Source organism: Exophiala dermatitidis (assembly GCF_000230625.1).
Source record: "Exophiala dermatitidis NIH/UT8656 unplaced genomic scaffold supercont1.3, whole genome shotgun sequence".
NCBI lineage: Eukaryota > Fungi > Ascomycota > Eurotiomycetes > Chaetothyriales > Herpotrichiellaceae > Exophiala > Exophiala dermatitidis.
Window position 1 is genome coordinate 1,705,049 of NW_008751648.1, and position 24,535 is coordinate 1,729,583.

A 24,535-nucleotide genomic window follows, 5' to 3' on the forward strand; every position below is an offset into this window, starting at 1 on the left:
TTTAATTCACGCTAGACTGCGGTCTGTTGACGCAGCTTCTATAGATGTGTCCGCCGAGGGCGACACCTCTGGAAGCAGTCTTGCCCCAGACATTCCGTCACGGGGAGGCGCCAAGGCTGGGACCGACCAGTTGTATCGAGATATCCGGGGATTACTAAGCTCTGACGTTGTCTTCACAGTCCTAGTATCACTGTGGTTTCTGTATACTGCTGCACCTGCGCCCTCCTAGTAGGTCAGCTTGTACCTTCAAGTTGTGAATAACCAAATATGTTTGGACAAATACACGGGCAGATCTGGACTGTCCGCCTTAGCAGCTCACTGAAGCTGGTCATAAATATAGGTAGAAACAAGTGAGCTTGTTGGTTCTCCAGTACTGCATGTCTTCCATACAACCATACCCAGGCAAAGATCATCCGAGTCTAGGATCCTCACAGGCCTTCTTCATCTCATTCTTCAAACACCGTTCGTTGACCTTTACTCTCAACGATAGCTCCTGTCAGCTTCTGCACTGTTTCCTCGCCATATCTCCCTCCAGACCGCCTCTTCTTCGCCTTCTCAGGCGCCCGGTGAGATTGTACCGCCGCTGTATTGTCGCTCACTTCTTCAATTGGCTCTTCTTGTTCAGCCCCGTCTTCGTCCGCCGGCTTTGCAGATTTGGCATTCTTTCCGAATCTCTTTTGATATCGGGTTGCTTTGTCTTCAGCAAATTCCATTCTTAGCTTTCTGCCCTTCAGCTTGTTGAGCCAGATCCTCTGCACGGATCTTTTGCTGCTAGATACTCCTTCTCGACCAGCCCTAGGTTCGACCCAGCCTCGCATTGCGAACTCAGCGGATGACAACTGTTCGAAATCAATCCAAGCAAATCCCTTGCATTTCCCGGTATCTTCGAATGTCGCCATGTGAGTATGCACAATCGGTCCACAAGCACCAAAGTGCTCTTCAAGGTCTTCTACCGTGGTGTCGAAGTCCAAATTACCCACAAATATGCGCTTGCTGGGGGGCCGAGCTTCTCCAGCGTCCGCCTTCTTGCTTTCTGGTCTGCCTTCGAAGTCCTTTGCATTCTTGATCAGAACACGACGTCCACCAAGGAGACCTTCACTGAATTCAAGGGCAGTTTGCAAAGTGGCTTCATCTGAAAAGTCGATATAGGCAAATCCTTTGTTCGTGGGTTTCCCAAACTTCGGTTGTCCTTGCGGTAGATGAATCCTTGTTATCTGATCGTTGCGGATAACATTTTTTGAATTCTCGGTGAAGAACTTTAGGAGATCCTCTTTGGTAGTACTGAACGCTAGATTTCCGATCCAGATGCCATAATCAGATCGCTTGTTACTCTCGTGAGCGGCGGCCGGAGGCTTTGCAGATTTCTTTGCCGTGTCAGACTCGGGTTCAGCATCATTTTTGGTAGATGTTTTGGCTCGCTTTGCTTTCCGCAATGCTTTCTTGGATGGAGGCTCTGGTGCATCAACGTCGATCTCGATCTCGGCGGCCTCTATATCTCTTTTACGACTCTTTGGCGTGTCGCCAACTTCAACTGTCTCCACTTCAGTGACACTCATATTGACGGCACGAGTCTGTTCGCCAGAGAAAGATGATAGTGTAGGAGTGGAATATATCTCTGTTGGCATGTGAAGTCGAGGATTATTTTTTTAATTTGTTGCGAGAGTCGAAAATGTAGTCTGCGCTTCCCTCCTATTGGTTCTGCCAGGAATTGGAGACTCAGTTGACATTCAGTGCAAGCCGCAGACGCGCGCGGGCATTCCTCCTTCACTTTAACCATTTCAACTTTCGTCCACCTGGCCTGACCAGTGCCCCTAGTCGACCTTTGATTTCTTGTATCTACGCCACCTCGGTGCCTACTGAAAATGAGCGACGAGAACATGGCTTTGGTAGAACCTGCCGGAGCCACGGCGAGGGTGGATCAACCTAATCTACCATCTGAGCAACCTGCCACATCCAGAAAATCATATAGGTACTGCTGCGTCGCATTTGAAGAAAAGAAAACCCTCGTTTGACTGTCCTTTAGGCGCAAATACCGCAAGATTATGGTATCATTCGAAGAGAAAATGAAAGAAAACACGTCGTTATTCCGAGAAGAGCAGAGGATCATGGATATCTCGCGACGGCTGGCTGAACAGAATGAGTAAGAGCGCGACGTATTGCCGTCTCCTATATTCTAACAAAAAGCTTTTAGTCAGTTGCTTCAACTACTTGCCGACTTGAACTCGTGTCCTCAAGTTCCGCCAACCCTACGTTATGACCTTACCCCTCCAGGGGAGCAGAAGAACGATGTTGACATCCCAAAAATACTCGTTGGTCAGGAAGAAGGACATCTGGAATTACGGAAGGCACGGATTCAGCTCCAGGCTGGAGAGATTGACCAAGCCAGATACCGGGAGCTAGAAGCAACTCTGCTGAAAGCGCCTGCTTTTGCACCTAAACGTTCATACGCATCGCTCCTGTCATTTGCGCCTCCTCCAAGGAAGTCTATCGAGAAAACACCCGAGAACAAGGAGGATATCAGCGGGATCCTATCAATTACACAAGAAGAACAATATCTTCAGGCGTTGGACGCATTTCTTGACGGACTGTCTCCCAATCCTCGAGCACATGCTGCCGGCAGTCTCGGGAGCAGAAGCGTTGAGAGAACTACCGAGCGTGAACGCGAAACACAGCTGAAGAACCCCGTCTCCGTATACAACTGGTTACGGAAGCATCAGCCCCAAGTCTTCCTTCAAGACAATGAACCGAGTTCGGAAAAGCCGTCTCGCGCCGCTGGATCTCGAACTTCCATGAGGAAATCTGCTCATAGAGAGGCTTTTAAGCAGGAACAAGACCTCTACGACGAAGATGGTATCGCAATGGAGCTGGTGTCGTCTTCAAAGGGCAAACGAAAAAGGGATGCAGACGGCGGTTATCGACCTAAAGGGGGCAACTCCAAAGGCACCAAGCGTAAGAAAGAAACCAGGGAGGACACCGGTCGAAGTAAGCGGTCCAAGAAGCAGTCCCTGGACGCTAGATAGATGACTGTGCCGCATCGGCCTCCTCTTATCATCATGCAGCAGACGAATTGTTCTTCCGGGCGTTAGATGGCCCTTGGGGGGATGGCAGGTCCCCATATTGAAGGGCAACGTAAGCCCAGATAGATACCCAGGTAGTGCATCATTATTTGCAGTACATCGGCTATATTTGTTAGTCTGCTGAATACGCCAGTGCCAGTTTCAGTGACCGACGTAAGCTAGAGAAAACGACGTTTTTAATGACTCTCTATCTAGGTGCAGGACGCAGTCCGCGGTGTACAATAATGTTGTGCTAGTACTGTATGTCAGATGTGCGTGCATCGAGGGGCGCTTCATCATAGCTCCCAGCATTACATCCGTGCTCGGAGTCTCCGGCCGCCTTTTGCGCCGTCTCCCGATTGACAGTTATCACGGACAGACACTCGCGTATCGCGCCCCCTGGCTCTTCAAGCGAATTTCCCTTCTTAAAGCTTGAATGTAATTCTGCACGAGGAATATAGACGAGTCCCGGTCAAGCCTCTCCAGCATGGTCTGACTTGAACAACTGCGCAAAAGAGCCGAGATCTTTCTCGATCAACGGTGTGCTCCATGGCTGGATTGGAGCAAATCGAGGTGCACTCGAGGGTAGGCTGGTTCCCGCCCTTGCCTAGACATAATGCGACAATTGCTGACAGGCAGCTGTGCAGAATTACCTCCTACGATGGGTGAACGTCAAACAGGATTACACGATCTCCTGGACGATTCAGCCTCACAAGAAGTCGATCAACTTTGGTTTATTCAAACATCCTGGGCCACAGTCGAACCTACACTCCGGACCCCCTTCGTTACCACCTCCCTCACCTAGTTCGTCGGCGGTCGACGAAGACAAGTCGGACAACGGCTCCACCGCAGTCGAGAAGCTGACCAGCATCGGACTCAAGCAAATACGATGGGTGGGCAAGTGCGAGGCCGACAAAGTGACACAAGGCAGGTATGATGTGCGTCCTGGAGAAGGCGGCAACTATGCCCTGGTTTTTGACAATACCTTTTCGAAAAACACGTCAAAGACTGCAACCATCTTTGTCTTGACGTACCCGACGGCATGTCAATCACAGATTCAGTTCGGAGCTCAGTTCCAGCACACTACGTCAATGGCATCAGCCATGGCAATCGCTTCGGCTTCTGCGCAGGGTTTCCGGAGGAGCCCTAAGCTAATGGCAAAGGATAAGGCATCGGAGGACTCGCTGAGACAATCGTCCATCAGCCAGTCAGGGGCTGGGAGCATTGCTCCTGTGACCGAGAGTCTCAAGCTGGGAGAAAATTCTAGCACGATTCACACTGGTGTCCTACACAAGCGACGACGAAAGAAGCATCAAGGATATGCGAGGCGGTTCTTTTGCCTAGACTTGACCACATCGACGTTGTCCTACTACCGCAACCGAAACTCCTCTGCACTTCGAGGGGCAATTCCCTTGTCTTTGGCGGCCATCGCAGCCCATGCAAAGTCCCGTGAGTTCACCATTGATTCAGGGGCCGAGATCTGGCATCTTAAGGCAAGCAATGAGGCGGAGTTTGAAGAATGGAAGACAGCACTGGAGACTGCTGTGCGGCTTGCGAAAGAGCCCACCACTCCAGGCGACAATCTTAATGTCAATACCTCAAATAACACCAGCGGCGAACGGACGGTGTCCTTTGAAGACCAAGAATGGGCAAGGCTAGAGACACTACTGAGTAAACTCTCGGGTACACGAGATGCTGTGCGCAGGCTCTGCTTGGAGACTCTGGCGAATCCAATACCGCCGCCATCTCCGCGCTTGGGGCCGGCTTCTGCGGGCTCTACCCCTACCGATGGCCCCATGGAGGATTATTTCAAGCAAGATGACAAGCGGTCCTTCTGGAAACGAAAACCTAGTGGCACTGGTGGCCAAACGAACATCTTCAAGCGGAATGTCTCAGGCCAACTGGCAGTCCCAGCCTCTAATGCGGAGCCTGTCCTGCGTAATGGGAATGTGTCTACTCAAATGGCACAGCGACCACGCCTTATTCACGAAGAAAGTATGCACGACCATTGCCGAGCGGTACTTCACGATCTGGACTCGGTTGTTAGTGAGCTTTCGGCCTTTGTGATAGAGCACAAGATCCGCCGCACGGCCACGCCAAAGTCAGCACTTTCTCGCATGAGCATTCAGTCGGTGGAATCAGAACAATACTTCGACGCAGAGGACAATCCGCGGGTGTTTGATATCCACAGTGACACCGAGCATGAGGCTTCCGAAAATAGCGGTGATGAGGATGAATCTTCAGCCTCCAGCAGCGACAGCGGCGAAGACAACCTTGAGGTGGTGAAGCGACGCTCCGGCAGCGTATCTGTGTTTATACCTCCTCGTTCCAAGTCACTAGCACCCTTGCCACTGTCACCGGTGCCCAGACGGACGTCTATCACCGCTCCGACCATCATGCCCCCAAGTTTGATAGGGTTTCTGAGGAAGAATGTGGGCAAGGATCTGTCAACCATCTCCATGCCCGTCTCGGCGAATGAGCCGCTGTCACTTTTGCAGCGAGCGGCGGAGCAACTGGAATATTCGCAGCTTCTAGACCATGCTGCGCAGTCGACGGATGTTTTTGAGCGACTGATGTACGTGACGGCATTCGCTATATCATCACTGTCCAATTCTCGAGTCAAAGAGCGGGCTATCCGGAAGCCCTTCAATCCCATGCTTGGAGAGACGTACGAATTGGTGCGAGAAGACCGTGGGTTCCGCTTTATTGCCGAGAAGGTGTCACACCGACCCGTGCAGCTTGCCTTCCACGCCGAATCTCCTTATTGGATCTTTACTCAGTCCGCGCTGCCGTCGCAAAAGTTTTGGGGCAAGTCGTCGGAAATCATCACGGAGGGTAAGGCTCGGTTGGTTTTGAACCCTACAGGCGAAGTGTATAGTTGGTCGGCGGCGACCTGTTTCCTACGAAATATCATTGCCGGGGAGAAGTATGTGGAGCCTGTGGGTACCATGACCATTGTCAATGAAACATCAGGACACAAGGCCGTGGTGTCGTTTAAAGCCAAAGGGATGTTCTCCGGTCGGAGCGAGGAGGTTGAGGCGCAAACGGTGGACAGCAATGGACAAGAGCTATCCATCGGCTTGACGGGCACGTGGACACACTCGCTTCAACTGAAGGAACCCGGCAAAGTCGGGCGATCAACCATTTGGACAGTCGGCCCGTTGGTGGATGATGCGCCCAAGCACTACGGGATGACGCTCTTTGCGGTCGAGCTGAATGAAATCACACCGATCGAACGGGGCAAACTACCTCCAACCGACAGTCGACTCCGGCCCGATCAACATGCTTTGGAGCAGGGGGATCACGATAAGGCGGAAAAGCTGAAGAATCAGTTGGAAGAGGCGCAACGAGCGCGGAGGAGAGAATTGGAGGCCAGGGGAGAAACGTGGACGCCTCGATGGTTCTCCAAGGTTGAGCTGGAGGACGAAGTGATATGGAAACTCAAGACAGGAAAGGAGGGCTACTGGGAGGAACGCGCTCGAGGCGAGTGGACGGGGGTGGTGCCGGTGCTTCAAGTGGAACAGTAGCAAATTCGCTCCCAATGGTAGCCTCGCGCGTACCGGACGACAAGGAAGTTTGAGATACTGCATGTCCGTCATTCTATCTTTGGTCCCTGCCCTGCGGATGGGGTCTTGTAAGCTGGCGTGGCTGGCACCAGCGGCCAGTGCCAGGGGTGCTCTTTTGCAGTGGTTTGCATTCCTAGTAGTAGTACAATGCGAGAGGCAAGCTTGCTATTACAGTACTTGCACTGGACACTGGCAATGTAGAATTGCCATACCCTGTTCCCTTGTAGGGAAAGAATAATATTAAAGTGGGCTGGCGGAGATTTAAACCGCGCCCTGCAGTGGTACCACTTATTTTTACTGGCCATAGATGGCACTAGCTGGAGATAAGGCTCGATGGGGAATCTTAGCTCGCGGCTTGCCTTGTTAAGACATGCCGGAGCACCCCAGCACCAATAGTATCCTGCGATCGTGCAAATTGTGAGATTCGGCGGACAAGTGGCGCACTGATGTCACGGGCGGGCTTCAGCTCCGGAAAAGAGGCTGCGATGCGAGCCTGGAAAGTTGGACGAATGAACTCTGCAATATTCGCTTCTTTTCCCCAGACTTGGACGGCGCCGCAGGGTTCATCTCTTCCCTTCAAAAGTTCCCTTGCCAGTGACCCTGCAAACCTTTCAACTCAGTTCGTCGCTACAATAATCTATTCCTACTAGAACTACGACTACTTATTCTCTCCTCTTATCAATTGCTGTCCTACCACCAGACATTCATCCTTCCTCTAGCTTTATCCTGTGCCAGTGGCCGTATGCTGAGTTTACTGCCTCCTCAGACCCACGCCTATCCTTGCATACTAGCATCCGTGTCGCAGCCACCATCGTCGTCAACCTCCTCCTCTTCTTCCGCGTGCCTCGTGGTTGCGGGCCCAGGATAGACTTTCTCCTGCCACTACATCCGAGTCCTACCCGCCCGTAACTCGTGGCCTCCGAGTCCGTTCGGACCCCTTCGAACAGCGTCGCATTCATTAGTGCGCGTGCTGAAGCGGCACGAGATTCGCGTAACTTGAGCACGGACAGGAAGCTGGTCACTGCTCCTCCAATCGTTCGAGGACTCAGGCCCGACACCACGGGACTGCAGCACACTTGCGTCCGCAGTCTGCGCATACTCCGCGCGATTTCTTCCTTTTTCACTCGGCATGGACTTGATGGGAATACATAGATAGACTCAGCGCCGGTCCTTCTATCTCTGCCGCCAATACTTCTTCAAAACCCCTCAAGTCTCGATCAAGCACTTTCCACGCGCCGAGCAAACATTCATGTTCGTTCGGGCACAGTTCCACGACTATACGCGTACTTTACTTTCGGTACCTTTACATCAAGCGAGAGCAGTCAAGACGAGCGAACACCATGGTGACTCCCAGGCGCCCTGCTACGTTCGAAAGTAGCCTGGACACTCCTCCAGCAACACCAGCATCGATGTCGGCTGACGATTCCAAAACTCCATCTACTCATATTGCCACCACAATACCAACCCCGCCCACATCTCCCCGAGCGATTCGGAAATCCGCGAACGATTCCAACAACGATACTCCTATCTCTACGCCTCAGGCTCTATCCTCGGCCTCACCTTACCACCAGAGGGGCGGGGCGCTGCGGCGCATCAAGACCGACCTCCCTCAAAATCATACCCCTCCCACGGTATTTCTGGTGCCCAGGTGTCCATTTGAGGTTGAGATCCTCAAGGATGCGCGCGGGCGAGATGCCATCTTTGGCACCGGCGCCTGGAGCATCGTCTACAAAGCCACCACGCGTCCCAAATCCCACCAGTCGACGTCGGAATCTCTGACACCACCGCAGTCCCCAACCGTGAGCACACCTGAACTTGTTGCCGTGAAGAAACCCAACCGGGGCGATGCAACCATTATCCTCCGGAATGAGGCCAAAGTCCTCGCATATTTGCACAGCATGCCAGACAGCGAGCGGTACATCGTCCCATTCTGCGGCATCATGGAAGAGGCGACCTTGGTCCTCCAAGCCATCCCTTTCTCGCTCGAAGGACACATTCGCCAATGTGCATTCACCGCCTCCCGCAATTTTTCGACTCGCACCATGAACGAGCCTGTCATCGGCAGCACTGCCATATGGCTACAGCTTGCTCACCGACTTGTGTCCGCGCTAACGTGGTTGCACTGCGTCGCCGGCGTTGTTCACGGCGACATCAAACCCGGCAACATTCTTCTGTCGAACATGCAAGGAGATGAAGCCGGTCAAAGCCAAAACCAAATCAACGGCGAAGATGTAAAGTTGACTTTCGACCCCCTCTTTGCAGACTTCTCGTCCGCGCAGCTCATCAACGCCCAAGAACCCACGTCCAATACTTTATCGGCCGTGACGAGAGAGTACACTGCACCCGAACTTCTTAAAGCAAGCGTCCTACGGGATCCCGAGTCGACAGCCACCACGGCATCGGATGTCTTCTCGCTTGCTGTGACTCTCCTCGTCGCTGCCATGGGCCAGCTCCTCGTCTACCCTGGCAGCGTATTTCAGCGCCAATTAATGGCCACCCAGGGCTGGATGGTTCTCGACCATGTCAGAAATGGAGACCAGGGCAGCAGAGTGCCTAGGAACGGAGTCGTACAGAAGGTTCTCGAACAGGCAGTTCGAAAGGTCGATGCGGGAAGAGTCGGTGCCCTGCAATGGTTGGATATTGTCGAAAAGGCGATCAGTGCTGAGTCTACGAAAGTTTGATTCATGAATCGAATCCCTGCACCTGAACCATACAGAACAGGGGCTTTGATGTTGTTACAACATCCTCCAACCGGCTGAAGGATGCGGCGAAAATTTGGCCTTGCTTGTTGTGTCGCCTCAACGGAAGAAGAAGAAGAAGAAGGCTATTCTGCTTGTTTGCGTGCTGTACAAGTAACTTCGAGACGATCGCCCCGCATGCGATTCTGATTGTCTGGAGCCAAAACGCTGCCGTTGTCCTTGCATCGGACTTCGGGTTTCACGCACACCCCCGAACAGCTGTTCCCTTGCCATTACCACCAGTTAATGGATGGCATGGGTTTTCCTCTTCCCGCTGGTCCGGCTGGATCCTTTTCTGAACAATTTCGGGTTGGGGGAGGCTGGCGAAAAATCCGAACTGCAGCTACGACTGCAACTCGCACCTGCTGGAGCCGAGCGGACTAGAGATCAAACAAATTCCGGGGACGGAAAAAGGCACGACTTGGACTACTAGTAGCAGCCAGTCACTCACTCCGTTTTGTCCAGATGGCGAAAGTATCACTTTCACTCTCACTCTGCATACGACCCTATCCACCTACCTACGCCGTCTTCTCAAGTGGCGGTGCATGTGCACCACCAGCACTACAGTCCTGCTGGTAACGATTTCGATTTAGAATTCGTTGCCTACCACTTTCCTTTCCAGCCACTGCAGTGGTTGGCCATACTTGGGGTAATGCAAAGCCTTATGATAAGCCCTGCCAAGTCCGGCATAGGATGGGAGAAGCAGCAAAAGACGGTTTTCTGCACTGACTGACGCTACCATACCACGACAATGCCCCCAGACTCACGATGATGATGACGACGACTTGTATTTCTACTCTTTTCGATTCGATTCTTGCGCTTTGGATATCTACTAGTGGGTTATCCGTTGCATCTTTTTCTCAAAGTGCTTTGTTCCCGGTTCAGAGTCCACATCTGGAGGTTATGGTTATGGGATTAACTTGTTGGACAAGTAGGGATTTATCTGTATCCGTCACGGTTACGGTATTTGGCATCGGCATCATCAGCATGGATTATGTCTGTTTCCAAAAATGTATTGTATGAGGGAGGATGAATCAGAACTGTCTGCATGGTCATGCGGAGGGAGTTTGCAGCGCCTGCCGGGCCTGGCCGGGACAATATATGATATCATCCAGAAATATATCTCACTTGTGATGTGGACTATGCATTCATTCCAGTTGTCCAAACCACGTCCTGTAACATATGACAACGATGCGCAGGCATACTGACTAGCACCTGAACAGCCTCGCTCGTTGACTACATACCTAGGCAAGGTAATAACCAGTTCAGCTCAACTGACAAAATCCCTCCTCTCGACCGCACCGCCCATACTCTCACAGAACTCGCCCAGCCTGGTGCCCCACTCGGCCATGCGCTCCTCCATGTACTTTGCATTGTCCTTCTTGTTCTTCTTGGCCAGCAATCCCTTCTGGGCCTCCCAGTCCCAGTACTCGCAGGTCTCGGCGCCGTCGCCGGCGACGATGGGGCGGATCTCGTGCACGCGCTGGGTCTGCAGCAAGAATTTGGGACACGACTTGGTGTTGACCAGCGACCAGACGAGCCGATACACGCCAGACTTGGACAGCGTGTGGGTAGGAGCGCGTGCGATGACATTGCCGCCGACAGCAGCAGCACCGTCTTCGCCCTCGAGCGGGTCGTCCGGCCGCGACACTTCGGTGACGACGACATTCTGTTCGCGCGTCTCGTGGAGGTTCCGAGGTATTTTCGTCCTCATGTGCAATATCATGCGTGTGCCCACTTGGATCCGGACGCTCGGCTCGCCGTACAACGCGTTGATGTGCAGCTGGCGCCGGAACGAGGCGCTCGGAGTACTGCTTTTGCGTCGTGAAGATGAAGGTTTATTCTTGTTCGCGTTCGCGTTCGCGTTCGAAACAGCCAGGGCTGTAGATGTGGTGTTGGCCGGGGCCGGCATCAGGATCGATGGCTGGTCCGGCGATTCGAGCATCACGACGTTGTTGGCGATCGCCGGAGGCTCCTTTCCCGACGCAAGGGACGCCTTGCGCTCTTCCTGGGCTGCTTGATACTTTTGTGCCCCGGACATGCCGTCGATCGAATTGGATCGCGGTGCCTCGCTGCTCGGTGCCCTTTCGGAGATCCGGCTTGCATTGCTGGCGAGTCGCTGGCGCGTCACCGGTGGAGGGACGAATCCTCCTTCGGAGCTCCTACGCCGGGTATCAGCATCTCCACTGTTCGGCGGCGGCGAAAGGCTTCCTCCTGTAGAGGCACGAGCACGGCTGCCTCTTTTTGATGTTGGACTGGGCGGCATGGCCGCTGCGTCTGTAATGTCTGAGTCGAAACTCACTGCAATCGAAGTGTTGCGGACCAGTTCTTCGATCTCGGCGACGGTGGCATCGTCTTCTTCTTCCGGTTGATGCGTAATCGTCACTCGTGGTGCCCACCGGTTCCAGTCTCGCCAGGTCTCGGTATTGCGTAGTGTGCGGAAAACCAGACTGGCAGGCGCATTGATCCGTGTGCAGGCCGACACATAGAATACCACTTCGGACATGGGAATGTCGGGCGTTGAGAAGTCGGATTTTGTTTTGGCCATGGTGGGGTGTTTGTTGGGAATGGAATGAATCGCCTGAATGCTGTTTGTTGCACACTGGTCCACTCCACCACCAGCACCACCATGTAGTTTCCAACAGGTGCCGTCCCTGGGCAAGTGCACCGTCAAACGTGGTTTCTCCTATCCCGCTATAACTGCGACGTCCCTGATGTGCGGTGTGAAGCTATTCAATGGCGGGAAAAACGTGGGAGACTATTCTCGGCCAAGTGGTGCGTGCGAATACTCCTGAATACGAGCGACGATACTGACAGAGAACGAGGTAATAAGCAGGAATGCTTTGCTGTCGAACCCTAGGTGGTTGCGATTTTGTCCATAAAGCAGAGACTGCCAGAGTCAAGTATAATAGAGGTCGCGCGATGTTATGGGTGCGATGTTGCTTGCCTGTTTCCTTCTCCGCAACTCGAAGCTGAGGAAACTCAGACGTCTGGAACTTAGCGCTGAATGATGACCTAAACAGAGCCAAATCAATACACTCTTTGCAGCCCTGGCTCGTAGAGGACAATTCCTTCTAGTCAGAGCAATCGATCAGCCAGGAGATGTTGGTGAAGCAGCAAACGGGGAATCAGGACGAAGCTTCAACACAGAGTACAGTTTGGAGGAAACGTTGTGTCTCTTCATGGAGAATCTGTCGGATAAAGCACGAGATCTGGAGCCAGATTCAGTGGGATAGGTTTGGTCCTGACGCGCACCCATGGTGGGCGACATTGACGTAGACGGTCGAAGAGGCGGAAGAGGCCGAGGGGGTGGAGAAAGGGAAAAACATGGAGCGCAGACAAGTAGAGGAGATGGATGAGTGCCAGTGTGGGGGTTGTTGGCGGGCCGGAGGTTCGATCTAACTTAGTAGTAGCAGCAGTACCTGTAGGCAGACATTGCTGCCTCGTACTAGTACTGGAGAGATACCTGCTATTGTCGGCGCATCTTGTGACCATGCTCATTACTGTACCGCGCAGGCTGCCACGCACCCAGGTGCCACGAACCTAGCTGTAGATTCCGGACGACAGAGACGGGTGCGCTCGTATGCGGCTGCGGCTGGTCTGCATGAGTTTCAGGCTCCCAGTGGGTGACAGGGACATCATGATGATACTAGTAGTTGGCGGAGAGCAACAAGTGACAAAGACTGGTGGAACTTGAAGGGCAAACAGTATCAGGGCAATTTATGACGAGGTCATGTGATAGATATATCAATCCCATGCCTTTATCGTATCGCATCAACGGCGCAGCCTCCAGTTCGTCGCTGCTCACAGGAATCAGGTATCAAGCTGATGGATGAAGAGCAAGAAAAGTACAAGCCAGGAAGACGGGACGGTCGGGCTAATCAGCCGCCCACATACACTGTCGATCCGCACTATTCAACTTTTCGTTTGTATTGACCAGATGGTCCTGCTTTCTCAAGGCCTCACAACACAGTCCGTCGCGGCTAACCGGGCGACGATAAAGACATGCATCAAGACCCGCGGGATAGATATATCGCTGTGAAAAAAGACTTTTCCATCCCGCCAGACATGCTAATTCATAACTGTTGCAGGACCATGGACCGCAAGAATTCACAAATCTGCACAGCCGTCGCCTCAGCATCAGGGCCAGATGGGCGAATCCATTCTGCAATCGTTGCTTTGGCACTGCTCCAAATAACTCCTTTTCCTTCTTCCATGAACCAGCTCAATTGACGAGACTGACGCACCGATCGACAGTACCGAGTGCCATGAGAGGCGAAACAGGAAGCAGCTCATTGGACAGGCGAGTCGTGCCTAGGATCCAAGGCTTCCAAACCATGGTCACTCGTGGCCGCAATCGAAGTAACAGCCATCAAGGGCTACCTCGTTGGTTCGGATATCTGGGTCATGTGGCGTTCGATCCCAGCGGCTGCTGCTCAGAAGGCGAGTCTGGCAGCCAACCTTGCGGTCGCCATTTCACATCAAGCGCCAAACGTGGGACGGCTCGTCAAGAAGGCTAGCGATTTTGTTTATCTGCAATCATCATATTCATACAATCCACTCATATCTTCCACTGCCAAAAGGGGTATCATGAGGATTCGGTAGAAGGCATGACGTCGAATCATTTCCGAGCGGCTTCTCTTTCGACTTCGTACATGAAGTCGAAATACGGCTTGTCGAAGGTGTGCATTCTCACATAGCCGTCTTCACCACCACTGGCGTAACCGATCCCTTGTGGGTGCACAGCAATGCTGTTGAGAGGTCCAAAGTGTCCCCTGATACGGCCGATTTCGTCCTCAAAGATTTTGTGGTAGAATCTAGCCTCGAATTTACCCTGGCGGGCGTCCGTCGTAGTCACGTCCATTGCAGCCTGGCCACCACCCAATATAACGAAGTCTTTCTTGGGCGTAATGGCAGCAGTATTGAGCGGCGTATCCGCCGTGTACGTCTTCAGGATGCTCAAGTCCCGGGACGCCATAAGCTGCTCATGTAATCAGTATACGCTATCCAAATGTGCACCAGCGGATAAAACGAACCTTTGCGGTCTTGTCTTTTCCAGCCGTGATGAAGTAGGTCCTGTCCGGGGCAAATTGAATGTCGTTGATGGTTGTGTCATATTCGTGTGCCTCGACAACCCGCAAATTCTCGCCAGTCTATAACTGGGGTCAGTTGGATCTTCATACCACTGAATGGACCAAATACCTTCGCATCCCACTGTTGCACAGTGCCATCTTCGTGGCAAGAAATGATATATTTGTCCAGATAACTCCAGCCGGCGACCGTAGCTTTGGCATCTTCGCAGGTAATCTTGAGGCTGTGTTCGTCGGTCTGGTCTGTGAGGTCCTCTCCGTAACGAACATCATACACGACAATGGTTCCGAGATAGCCCATTCGTTTTTCCGTCACACCAAGCAGTTGTTTCCCATCTTCGCTGAACTCGACTCGCTTGACCGCAGTGGGGAACTCCCAAGTCTTGACGCATTCGCCCGTCTTAACATTCCACAACTTTATCGTGTTGTCTGCCGCCCCGGAGGCTAAGAGAGTCGTGTCCGGAGACACATCGACGGTCCAAATTGCACCCTGATGGCCATTGTACGTTCCTAATCTTTCTCCATTGCTGGTGTACCACGCGCAGATGACTTTGTCCTTGGCTACCGAAAATAGAAGATCGCCGTCTTTGTTGTACTTGATCTGGTTGATTGACCGCTCCTGAATTCATGGTCAGCGCAATCCGGGATTGATTTTTCTGCAATACTCACGTGGCCTTGCAAGAGAACGGGCCTCATCTTGAGCTTGTTCTCCCTGTGATCAAACCAGGAGAAAACAGTCAAGTATCAGGAGAAATCTTCACAAAGAAAATTAGGGCAATAGGAGTATGGCTGGCAGGATTATGGCTATCTCGACAGGTAACGAGGTTCCAGTTGTGAGGCGATGTGGGAATTTGATGGCCAAGACTGCGCCTGCGCCCGTCGAGTCATGGAGTTTTTCGATCCTTCTCCACATGAGTCGTTGCATCACAATGTTTCACAGTATTACGACCCTGAAAACTTCATCGCAGCCTCGCCCATTGGTTTAATGGTGACTGTACGCATAGATCGAGCTCTGCAAACGTCTTGGTCTTCTGCACGGTCTTGGATGTAGTCGCAGCTCCTGACATGGCCAGCAGATTGTCCAGTGCAAGCCACGCCAAACTTGAAGTCTCTCCTGCAGGTCGCAAATATTTCTCCAAAATTTATCCTCCCCGTCCTCCGAAATCGCCCTTCCAATTCCGGGGTCCTCTTCCTCACAACCGAACACAATCTACTGCCTCAACATTCAGCGGGATTCGTCAGGGCGTCGTTAGACCTGGTAGGGCTGAGGCTTGCCTTCTGATCTCGCCGGATACCTCGATTTCCCACCTACGACCATCGAGGTGTGTGCCCGCTGTAGCATCTTTAATTTCTACCCCGCCATCACAATCTACAACCCGACGAAATTTCTCCAGCACCCCGGCAGCCATGGGGGCAAGCAAGATTGATGGCAAGGCGATCGCCCAAAAGATAAGGGAGCGACTAGCTCAAGAGATACGCGAGAAGCAAAAGGTCAATCCACGCTATAAGCCATGTCTAAAGATCATTCAAGTCGGAGACCGGCCTGACTCGACCACATATGTCCGCATGAAGTTAAAGGCTGCCGAGGAAGCTGGCATTGAATGTGCTCTGATTCATCTCCCTGAGACCATCTCGGAACCAGAGCTGGTGCAGCAGATTACGGACTTTAACAATGATCCAGCTGTCCACGGGATACTGGTCCAGCTGCCATTGCCCAAGCATCTTTCGGAGCACACGATTACTTCAGCCGTGCTGGATGAGAAGGACGTTGATGGGTTCGGAGCTACAAATATCGGAGAGCTTGCAAAGCGAGGTGGAAAGCCGTTCTTCGTTCCATGCACCCCCAAAGGCGTCATGGTTCTTTTGCAAGAGACTGGTATCGAAGTTAAAGGCAAAAACGCTGTCGTCCTTGGCCGTAGTGACATTGTGGGCAGTCCTGTCAGCTACCTCTTGAAGAACGCCGACGCTACCGTCACAGTCTGCCATTCCAAAACCCAGAACCTGAAGGACGTTGTGAAACAAGCAGATATATTGGTTGCTGCCATTGGACAACCTGCCTTTGTCAAGGGAGACTGGCTGAAACCCGGAGCCGTGGTCATCGATGTCGGCACCAACTACATCCCCGACGCATCCAAGAGCTCCGGCCAGCGACTCGTGGGCGATGTTGAATTTGAGTCTGCTGTGGAGGTTGCTTCTTATATCACTCCTGTACCTGGCGGCGTCGGCCCCATGACGGTGGCCATGCTCATGCAAAATGTTGTCGATGCTGCCACTACTTACTTCGAGAAATTGAAGGCCAGGCACATCACACCACTACCGATTAAGCTTCAGAAACCTGTCCCGTCAGACATTGCAATCTCGCGTGCACAGCACCCGCGCCACATTACCCATATTGCCAGTGATGTTGGTATCGCTCCTCACGAGTTGGAGCAGTATGGCCCGCACAAGGCGAAAGTTGACCTATCCCTTTTGTCAAGACTTCAGCACCGTAAGAACGGAAAATACATCCTGGTTAGCGGCATTACACCGACCCCCTTGGGAGAAGGAAAGTCTACAACTACAATGGGTCTTACCCAGGCTCTGGGAGCCCACTTGGGCAGGCTAACGTTCGCCAACGTGCGACAGCCAAGCATGGGCCCAACTTTCGGGATTAAAGGCGGTGCCGCTGGCGGTGGTTACAGCCAGGTTATTCCTATGGATGAGTTCAACCTCCATCTTACGGGTGACATTCATGCCATCACGGCTGCAAACAACCTACTTGCTGCAGCCATTGACACACGCATGTTTCACGAATCGACTCAAAAGGATGGCCCATTGTACAAAAGATTGGTGCCAAGCAAGAAGGGTAAGCGCGAATTCGCGCCTGTCATGTTCCGAAGATTGAAAAAGCTCGGAATCGACAAGACCAACCCTGACGACCTAACGGAGGACGAGATCCGGCGTTTCGCACGGCTAGATATTGATCCTGAATCCATCACCTGGAGGAGAGTGCTTGATGTGAATGACCGACATTTGAGAGGTATCACAATCGGCCAGGCACCCACCGAGAAAGGCCATACGCGACAGACAGCGTTTGATATTTCCGTGGCCAGTGAGTGCATGGCCATCCTTGCTTTGAGCAATGACCTTAGGGACATGCGTGAGCGTTTGGGTCGCATGGTTATTGGCTTTTCCAAATCTGGCGAACCCGTCACCTGCGACGATATTGGTGCCGGTGGTGCCCTGACAGCTCTGATGAAGGATGCTATCAAGCCCAATCTTATGCAGAGCTTGGAGGGGACTCCGGTTTTCGTCCACGCCGGTCCATTCGCCAATATCAGTATCGGCAACAGCTCTGTCCTGGCTGACAAGTTGGCTCTGAAACTCGCCGGAACCGAGCCGGACGAGGACCATGAAGCCAAGGCTGGCTTTGTTGTGACCGAAGCAGGCTTCGACTTCACCATGGGCGGCGAGCGGTTCTTCAACATCAAATGCAGATCCTCGGGTCTTGTCCCTGACGTCGTGGTTGTCGTGGCTACTATTCGCGCATTGAAGGTCCATGGCGGCGGCCCAGAAATCTCGGCAGGAGCACCTCTACCCGAAGCTTACCGCACGGAGAACACTGAAATGCTCCGTGCCGGATGCGTCAATCTGAAGAAACACATTGCCAACGCCAAATCGTACGGAATCCCGGTGGTTGTCGCGATCAACAAGTTCGACACCGACACAGAAGCAGAACTCAAGGTCATTGAAGAAGAGGCTCTGGCCGCCGGAGCTGAAGCCGCTGTCCCGGCAAATCACTGGGCCGAAGGTGGCGCCGGTGCAGTCGACCTCGCGAAGGCCGTGATCGAGGCCTCGTCCAAGCCTAAGGACTTCAAGCTGCTTTACGACCTTGAAGGAAGCGTGCAGGAGCGCATCGAAAAGATCGGAAAGGATATGTATGGCGCAGCCAAGGTGGAGTTCAGCGAATTGGCTCAGAAAAAGGTCGACATGTATACCAAACAAGGGTTCGGCAACCTGCCCATCTGCATTGCAAAGACGCAGTATTCTCTCAGTCATGACCCTGCGCTCAAAGGTGCGCCAACTGGGTTTACAGTTCCTATTCGCGACGTTAGACTTGCTGTTGGTGCTGGATATCTGTATGCTCTGGCTGCCGATATCCAGACTATTCCTGGGCTTCCAACCGCCCCGGGATACTTGAATGTCGACGTGGATCCCGAGACCGGCGAGATTGATGGCCTGTTTTAGACGGAAAGACAAAAATTTACTGGCATGCTTTTGACGACTTTCAACACATATCAACGAGATACCCATTTCAACATTAGAAGGTGGAAATCAAGATTCTTGAATATACATATTTCCGACTCGTAGTGTCTGTCGAGTTCCGGTATTCACTCAGTTCTTCTAGAATGCAGTATCGCGTAAAATGAACAGTGAGAGACGAGCAGCGGAATAGTCGCTGGTCATGAAATCCAGGATTCTTCGTGACATCCTCAAGACCTAAGGGCATGTACAACAGGCGGTTGAGACAGCCAAAGTCCAACCTGGAAGAGATGTTGTTGGGTCAAAGACAAGCAGCACCTCGATTAGGCCAAGCGCCAGACTCGAACCAGGAGACGGTGGCAGCGCCGTCAAACACCTCGCAGCGCCATTGCGTTACGACTCTGTTACGGCCGGTGGGTTTTTATATCTCGTCTGCTGGTTTTTGAGACTCACTCAGACCGCCCATACTACCCAGGTCCGAACCACTACCCGGACTTCGTTCGTGTGGCACTCCTACCAGGAATCAATCCATGGCCACAGCATACTAGGTACCTACCAACCCCACACTGTACTAGGTACAATGTCGCCTCTCTGTCTTACCTAGCGGAACGACCCCGTGGATAACCAATTACTTGTTGCGACTTGTGACACTCCCATCAAATCATTGTTAGCAGTACTGACAGACTACTGTTGTCTGTAACTGTCAGGCTCAAGGTCAGTAGCTAAGGGTGCTGGAGCTTGCGTGGGGAAGGCGTGGGCCACGTCAATTGAACAATGTTACCCACGAGGCAGGATTCACGACGGGGTGGTATTCGAGTGTCGTGTGACTTATGCAGGCGCATGAAGGTCAGTCTGCGATACACTTTTCCTCTTGAAGGAGTCACTCATACAATCCCTTGGCTTATGGTGCCCTTTCAACTCGCAACATCTATGGCCATGCTTTTCACTACCTCAGCCTGCTTCATCCACGCGAATACTTACTACTACCTCGTCCCATGCAGATAAGATGTGATAGGCAGGGGACGCAGCAATGTTCCAACTGTCGTTCACGAGCGACTCAATGTCTCGTGACGCATCTCGACCGGAAGGCGGACAAATTGAAGAGGTAATTTGCCAAATCCCGCTAGGACTGTGGTAGCCGCATTTCGACCTAACTGGCAAATGCTCTGGCATATGCAGAGCCGAATTTCTGAATTCAATAGAGTCACGCATTGATCGAATGGAATCGCTATTACGATCAGCCATCCCGAACCCGCAAGAAGCAGTCAAAAACAGGCCGAAACAGGCTGTCCAAAGACGCGAGGCATCATTGCCCATCGAGAAAGATCTGGCCAACCTGGTCATCAACGAAACAGGAGCGCAAAAATACGTCGGTACGTGAGTGCGCCCTTTGCCTAAGCTTGCTGGTTTTGGTTGACATTGGACTCGGAACAGGCGCGGCTTCTGGATTATCTGTGCTCTCTCCCCGAGGACTGGCCTGGATCGAGAAAAAGACAGGGTCGAGTCGAATGAGAAGCGTTCTGCTGAGGTTCCAACGCGCCGAGCCATTGTGGCCGTCCTACAATGCAGGGTTTCACTGGAACGCGGCAACAACCGCCAACCATGAGCTCCCTTTAAAGGAGGCCGCCATCCACCTAGTGAATCGTAAGTGAACACGAGCCGCAACGACTAATACAGGTATTGCGGAAACACAGATTGACCTTAGTCGAATGCAGATTATTTCGACTTTTTCAACGCTTCCTACCCTCTTGTTGAGAGGCAGGCCTTTTGGGGGTGCTTCGAACGGTACTACTCCGGGGAAACCACACTCAAGAAATCATGGTACGCGCTGTTGAACGCCGTCCTCGCCATAGGGTGCATCACAGCAACAGACGAAGTGTCAACCAACGTGATGATCTGCGATCCTTCTTTCTACAATACAAATATGACAGAAAAAGCATCCAAATACTTGCAAAACGCCTGCTCCGTTCTGGTCCATGTTCTATTCCTGGACATGGACCTCATCGCAGTACAGGCGATACTCGCAATGGTAAGTACCATATCCGTCGTCCCTGATTCTCCTTGTGATCAAGAAGGAGAGTGTGGCTACCTGTGTCAACAAGCAAGTCTAACACTCTGCAGGCTTTCGTCATGCAATCCGTATTGGACGTTGAAGGGATATTCACCCTGGTCGGCACGGCTGCGCGTCTCGCCACCACATTGGGCCTCCATCAATGGCTCGAAGGGTTTGGTCTCACTGAAGCCGAACTCCTACATCGCCAACGTGTATATTGGATCGTGTATATCATGGAAAAAGACTTATCTTGTCGAATCGGCCGCCCTTCCGCCATTGACGACGACGATCTCGAGCTCGAAGCCGCTCTAGACAGAGTCAACAACGACCCGGACATCGCAATTACTTTTACGAGCAAGGCGGACAACCAGAAATTCTACGCCTTCAAGAGCATGTGCTCCCTGGCCGTCATTCAGAGCAAAGTATACCGCGAGTTATATCGTGCGAAATCACGCATCAAGACGGCAGCCGAGCGTCTGGACGCCATCAGCACACTTGACGCCGAACTCCAGGAATGGAAAGACACGTTTCCGCTTGAAATCCGCCCCGAACATCCCATCCAATGTAACCGGAGAACGAAATGCGCCATCGTCGTACTGCACTGTGGCTATTACCACTGTTTATCGGCCATTCACCGCGCAAGTGCCCACCACGAGTTGTGGACGGCCGAAATGAGCAATCCGTTCTGGGATGTCGCCGCCGCTCCGGAGGATTCGCCAATAACTGGATCTGAGTCCCGGTCCAGAGAGAGAGAAGGAGGATGTAATCCCCGGATCCAGTCCTCATATGCACTCTGTCTCGCTGCAGCCCGGTCGATTGTCCACCTCAGCATCGACTTCTTGGACCACTATCCCGACGTGCGCAACAGCTTCATTTGGGTCGCCCCGTACTTTCCCATCTCGGCCCTTTTGGTTCTCTTCACACATATCTTGCAATACCCCTTGGACAAGAGGGTCGATGCCGACCTTGCATTGACAGAAGGCATGTTTGCCGCTTTGACCAATTCCTCAAATATCGATGATACTCCGATCTTGGTTTTTGTCAGGGATTCTGTTGTCGAACTTCTCAACATTGCTCAGGACCATGTCAGAGAGGCTAGGTCGAGGAGGTCTCGGCAAGCCTCTTCTGGTATGAATAGTACTTCATCTACCCAAGAACCACATCAACCCGTATCGACAGGACGGGTTCTCAAGCAGCAGACTCCGAGACAGTTGCAAGCGGAGCCTCAACCACAACCGCAACAGTCGTCGCAGCACCGGCACCCCCATTTCTATCCAGACATGACAAGTACTACTACCTCACCAGGCTTGCCAGCCACAACCGCAACTGCAACTTCCAGTCAGACCTTGGGTCCTTTCCACAACGCTACCACAAACCCGTATAACAACGCGATCGACCCCTCCGCGCCCTCAAATATTTCTCAACAGCAGCCCAACTTGAACCCCAATATTGGCAACCCCTTCAACCCTCCCACGACGCTCGGCGCCGAGCCAGAGCCTTTCTCGTCCGCTCAGGAGGCGACCAACTTTTCCGACCTTCTTTTCCCCACCACTGGCATGTCACTTGAACAACAAAATACGAATACGCTCATGGACGACCCCTTTTACTTTTTGCAGTACGGTGATTGGGACTGGAGCCAATAATGCAGAAGTAACTTCAACTCGTCCACTGGCATGGTGGCTGCAGATTTGTGGAAGGAAAAGTACTCTACTCTTGCAGATTTTGCTTAAAGTACCGAGCGAGGGAGCAGGTCAGATGAACAGTATGTATGGGCTTTATGGGCTTCACATACATCATCTCGACGATCATGGATTGTTTCGTTCCGAGGACTAACTAGGGACTTAGTCTCATCCTAGTAGTCCTGTAGATCGTTCGGCATGATGCACTGCATGACGACGTGCAGTCGGGCTCTCAGGCAAAATACTGTACTAATACCTCCGGTTAGGCCACAGACAAGATAACATAGTACTCCACTCGAACCGCTTAAGCCTCCTCGTAAGCACATATGAAACGGGTACTCGATCTGGAACAAGTGCAGTGGTTTGTAGTGAGCAGGGTTCTCGGTCATAAGCAGCGCTATCTGACGTTTCAGCGCGTTCACTTCCAAAGGTCACATCACATCGGAGAAAGAGCAGGCCAGAAACAATCAAAAACTTGCTGCTTGATTTTTTTCACTCGCTTGAGCAGGTTGCATCCGCATTCGCTTCTCGGATTATTGCTGCTCCTTTCAGCGAATCCGTATTCTCATTACCATCGCCATATGCATGCATAGACGCTTTCTCATGGTGTTCTATCGATGGTCCCGACCCCGAAAACAAGAAACCCCCTCACCTTCATTTCCAACGAACGCATTTTCATCCGCTCAGCAGCTCATTCCCGCTCTATCAAGGCTTAGGAACATGAAGTGTCTTGCTGACCATAAGGCATCCATTGATGATGAAAAGAAGAGCGACGGGGTGGAACTCGAGCGCGGTGCCGGACAAGGCCGTACCCAGCGGTATAGAATTGTGGATCAAACCCGTGTAGGTCCATGTCGCCATAATCGCCGAGGTGGTAAGGCAAGCAAATGGGATGGGAGTGCCTTCGAAATATTTTGATTTTCCTGTCTTGTCTTTGGGAAGCATGGCGACCGTCACATTGAACCTGGCCAGTCTCGTCAGGCCACAGAGCACGTAGAAGCTGAGAAACAACTGGTCGACGCCTGTGCGAAAGCCTATGGCGAATCCCGCGGCGGCAGGGGCCACTCCGAACGACACCTGTAACAATTTCAACAAGCGTCAGAGATCATATATTCTGCCACAAGAACCTCCGCCCAACATGTAAGGGTTTCTGATCAATCGATTGTTGTTATGCATACCAGATCAGCCAACGAATCCAGCTCCTGCCCCATCAATGAGGACTTTTTCCTCCAACGTGCGACTTTACCGTCGAAGAAGTCGAAGAACAGGCCGAATGGCATCAGCGCGAATGCGAACCAAAGGTTGCTGAGGTCTTGAGGGTCGCCCAGGCAGTATCGCATTGAGGAGAGGATGGACATGACTATATCCAACAATAGGTAGTCTCGTTAGTTGGCGCATACCACACAGATGGAGAGACTCTAGGGCCAGAGGTACGTACATCCGCAAAAGCCTGTTGGTTCAGTCATTCGTCAGCAATCTGTTCCACTTGAGATTGCAGGGGAAGTACTGGTGTCTGTTACCATTCATCTCGGTGATCAGGTCGGCCAAGTGCAGTGCTCTGAGTTGTGATTCCCGTTAGCCACGAAACAATACCGCCGTATGTGGACGTGTTGGTACTGAGAGTAAATATATACCTAATCATGCTGAAATGGCCGCTGTCTTGAGCAAGTAGCATGGCTTGCTTCTCTTGACTATTGTTCGTCGGCTGCACCGACGTCTCTTTCTCGCCCGCATTGGTCGCTCCAGTTCTTCGCGACATGGTGGGTAACCTCAGCTTGGATCTCTTGGAGCAGGCGACAGAGCCGGAGTCAATTGAGAATGTGGGATATGTTGGCTGGTATAACGTGCAAGATGTTGTCCGGCGAGGGTTGGTGTATGGTAACTGGCCTATGCACGACTACGTGAATGGTGCAAGTTGGATTGATGGAGAGACGCAACCAAGGTTAAAGGTCGACTCCTTGTATTGTAGGATCGGAATGATTGAATGTTGATTTGATTGTTGGAGAAACCTGAACAAGGCGCAGCCACGTCGGTCACAATCGTTGGCAGGCTTGATGACGAGCCACATTCACTGTCGTCATGGTGCATGTTTGCTTACTTAATGTCTGGGA

At 52.3% G+C, this 24,535-nt stretch overlaps 9 protein-coding genes across 9 annotated transcripts; 5 read left to right on the forward strand and 4 right to left on the reverse strand.

The window, feature by feature from the left end:
- Positions 1-144: 144 nt before the first annotated feature.
- On the reverse strand, positions 145-1,750 carry HMPREF1120_03605 (nucleolin). The gene has a single exon (XM_009157684.1). It carries the CDS (start codon positions 1,623-1,625, stop codon positions 447-449), a length of 1,179 nt encoding a protein of 392 aa, XP_009155932.1. The 5' UTR covers positions 1,626-1,750; the 3' UTR covers positions 145-446.
- Positions 1,677-3,185, forward strand: HMPREF1120_03606 (uncharacterized protein). Its single transcript, XM_009157685.1, has 3 exons — positions 1,677-1,969; positions 2,024-2,140; positions 2,192-3,185. Exons 1-3 carry the CDS (start codon positions 1,863-1,865, stop codon positions 3,018-3,020), a joined length of 1,053 nt encoding a protein of 350 aa, XP_009155933.1. The 5' UTR covers positions 1,677-1,862; the 3' UTR covers positions 3,021-3,185.
- A 66-nt stretch (positions 3,186-3,251) lies between these two features.
- On the forward strand, positions 3,252-6,905 carry HMPREF1120_03607 (uncharacterized protein). Its single transcript, XM_009157686.1, has 2 exons — positions 3,252-3,641; positions 3,704-6,905. Exons 1-2 carry the CDS (start codon positions 3,606-3,608, stop codon positions 6,581-6,583), a joined length of 2,916 nt encoding a protein of 971 aa, XP_009155934.1. The 5' UTR covers positions 3,252-3,605; the 3' UTR covers positions 6,584-6,905.
- A 245-nt stretch (positions 6,906-7,150) lies between these two features.
- HMPREF1120_03608 (uncharacterized protein) lies at positions 7,151-11,168 on the forward strand. Its single transcript, XM_009157687.1, has one exon. It carries the CDS (start codon positions 7,963-7,965, stop codon positions 9,301-9,303), a length of 1,341 nt encoding a protein of 446 aa, XP_009155935.1. The 5' UTR covers positions 7,151-7,962; the 3' UTR covers positions 9,304-11,168.
- On the reverse strand, positions 10,631-11,908 carry HMPREF1120_03609 (uncharacterized protein; the record flags this gene model as incomplete). Its single annotated transcript, XM_009157688.1, has 1 exon — positions 10,631-11,908. One exon carries the CDS (start codon positions 11,906-11,908, stop codon positions 10,631-10,633), a length of 1,278 nt encoding a protein of 425 aa, XP_009155936.1.
- A 2,073-nt stretch (positions 11,909-13,981) lies between these two features.
- Positions 13,982-15,146, reverse strand: HMPREF1120_03610 (eukaryotic translation initiation factor 3 subunit I; the record flags this gene model as incomplete). The annotated part of the gene is made up of 4 exons (XM_009157689.1): positions 13,982-14,341; positions 14,397-14,513; positions 14,563-15,069; positions 15,120-15,146. 4 exons carry the CDS (start codon positions 15,144-15,146, stop codon positions 13,982-13,984), a joined length of 1,011 nt encoding a protein of 336 aa, XP_009155937.1.
- A 369-nt stretch (positions 15,147-15,515) lies between these two features.
- On the forward strand, positions 15,516-18,677 carry HMPREF1120_03611 (formate-tetrahydrofolate ligase; the record flags this gene model as incomplete). Its single annotated transcript, XM_009157690.1, has 1 exon — positions 15,516-18,677. The coding sequence occupies one exon, from the start codon at positions 15,516-15,518 to the stop codon at positions 18,675-18,677; it is 3,162 nt and encodes a 1,053-aa protein (XP_009155938.1).
- Positions 18,678-19,911: 1,234 nt separating this feature from the next.
- Positions 19,912-22,388, forward strand: HMPREF1120_03612 (uncharacterized protein; the record flags this gene model as incomplete). The annotated part of the gene is made up of 4 exons (XM_009157691.1): positions 19,912-20,065; positions 20,127-20,336; positions 20,408-20,721; positions 20,814-22,388. The coding sequence occupies 4 exons, from the start codon at positions 19,912-19,914 to the stop codon at positions 22,386-22,388; spliced, it is 2,253 nt and encodes a 750-aa protein (XP_009155939.1).
- On the reverse strand, positions 22,147-24,446 carry HMPREF1120_03613 (phosphatidylserine synthase). Its single transcript, XM_009157692.1, has 5 exons — positions 24,059-24,446; positions 23,945-23,982; positions 23,863-23,874; positions 23,603-23,784; positions 22,147-23,501 (listed from the first exon to the last, which is right to left on the reverse strand). The coding sequence occupies exons 1-5, from the start codon at positions 24,181-24,183 to the stop codon at positions 23,130-23,132; spliced, it is 729 nt and encodes a 242-aa protein (XP_009155940.1). The 5' UTR covers positions 24,184-24,446; the 3' UTR covers positions 22,147-23,129.
- Between the last annotated feature and the right edge of the window lie 89 nt (positions 24,447-24,535).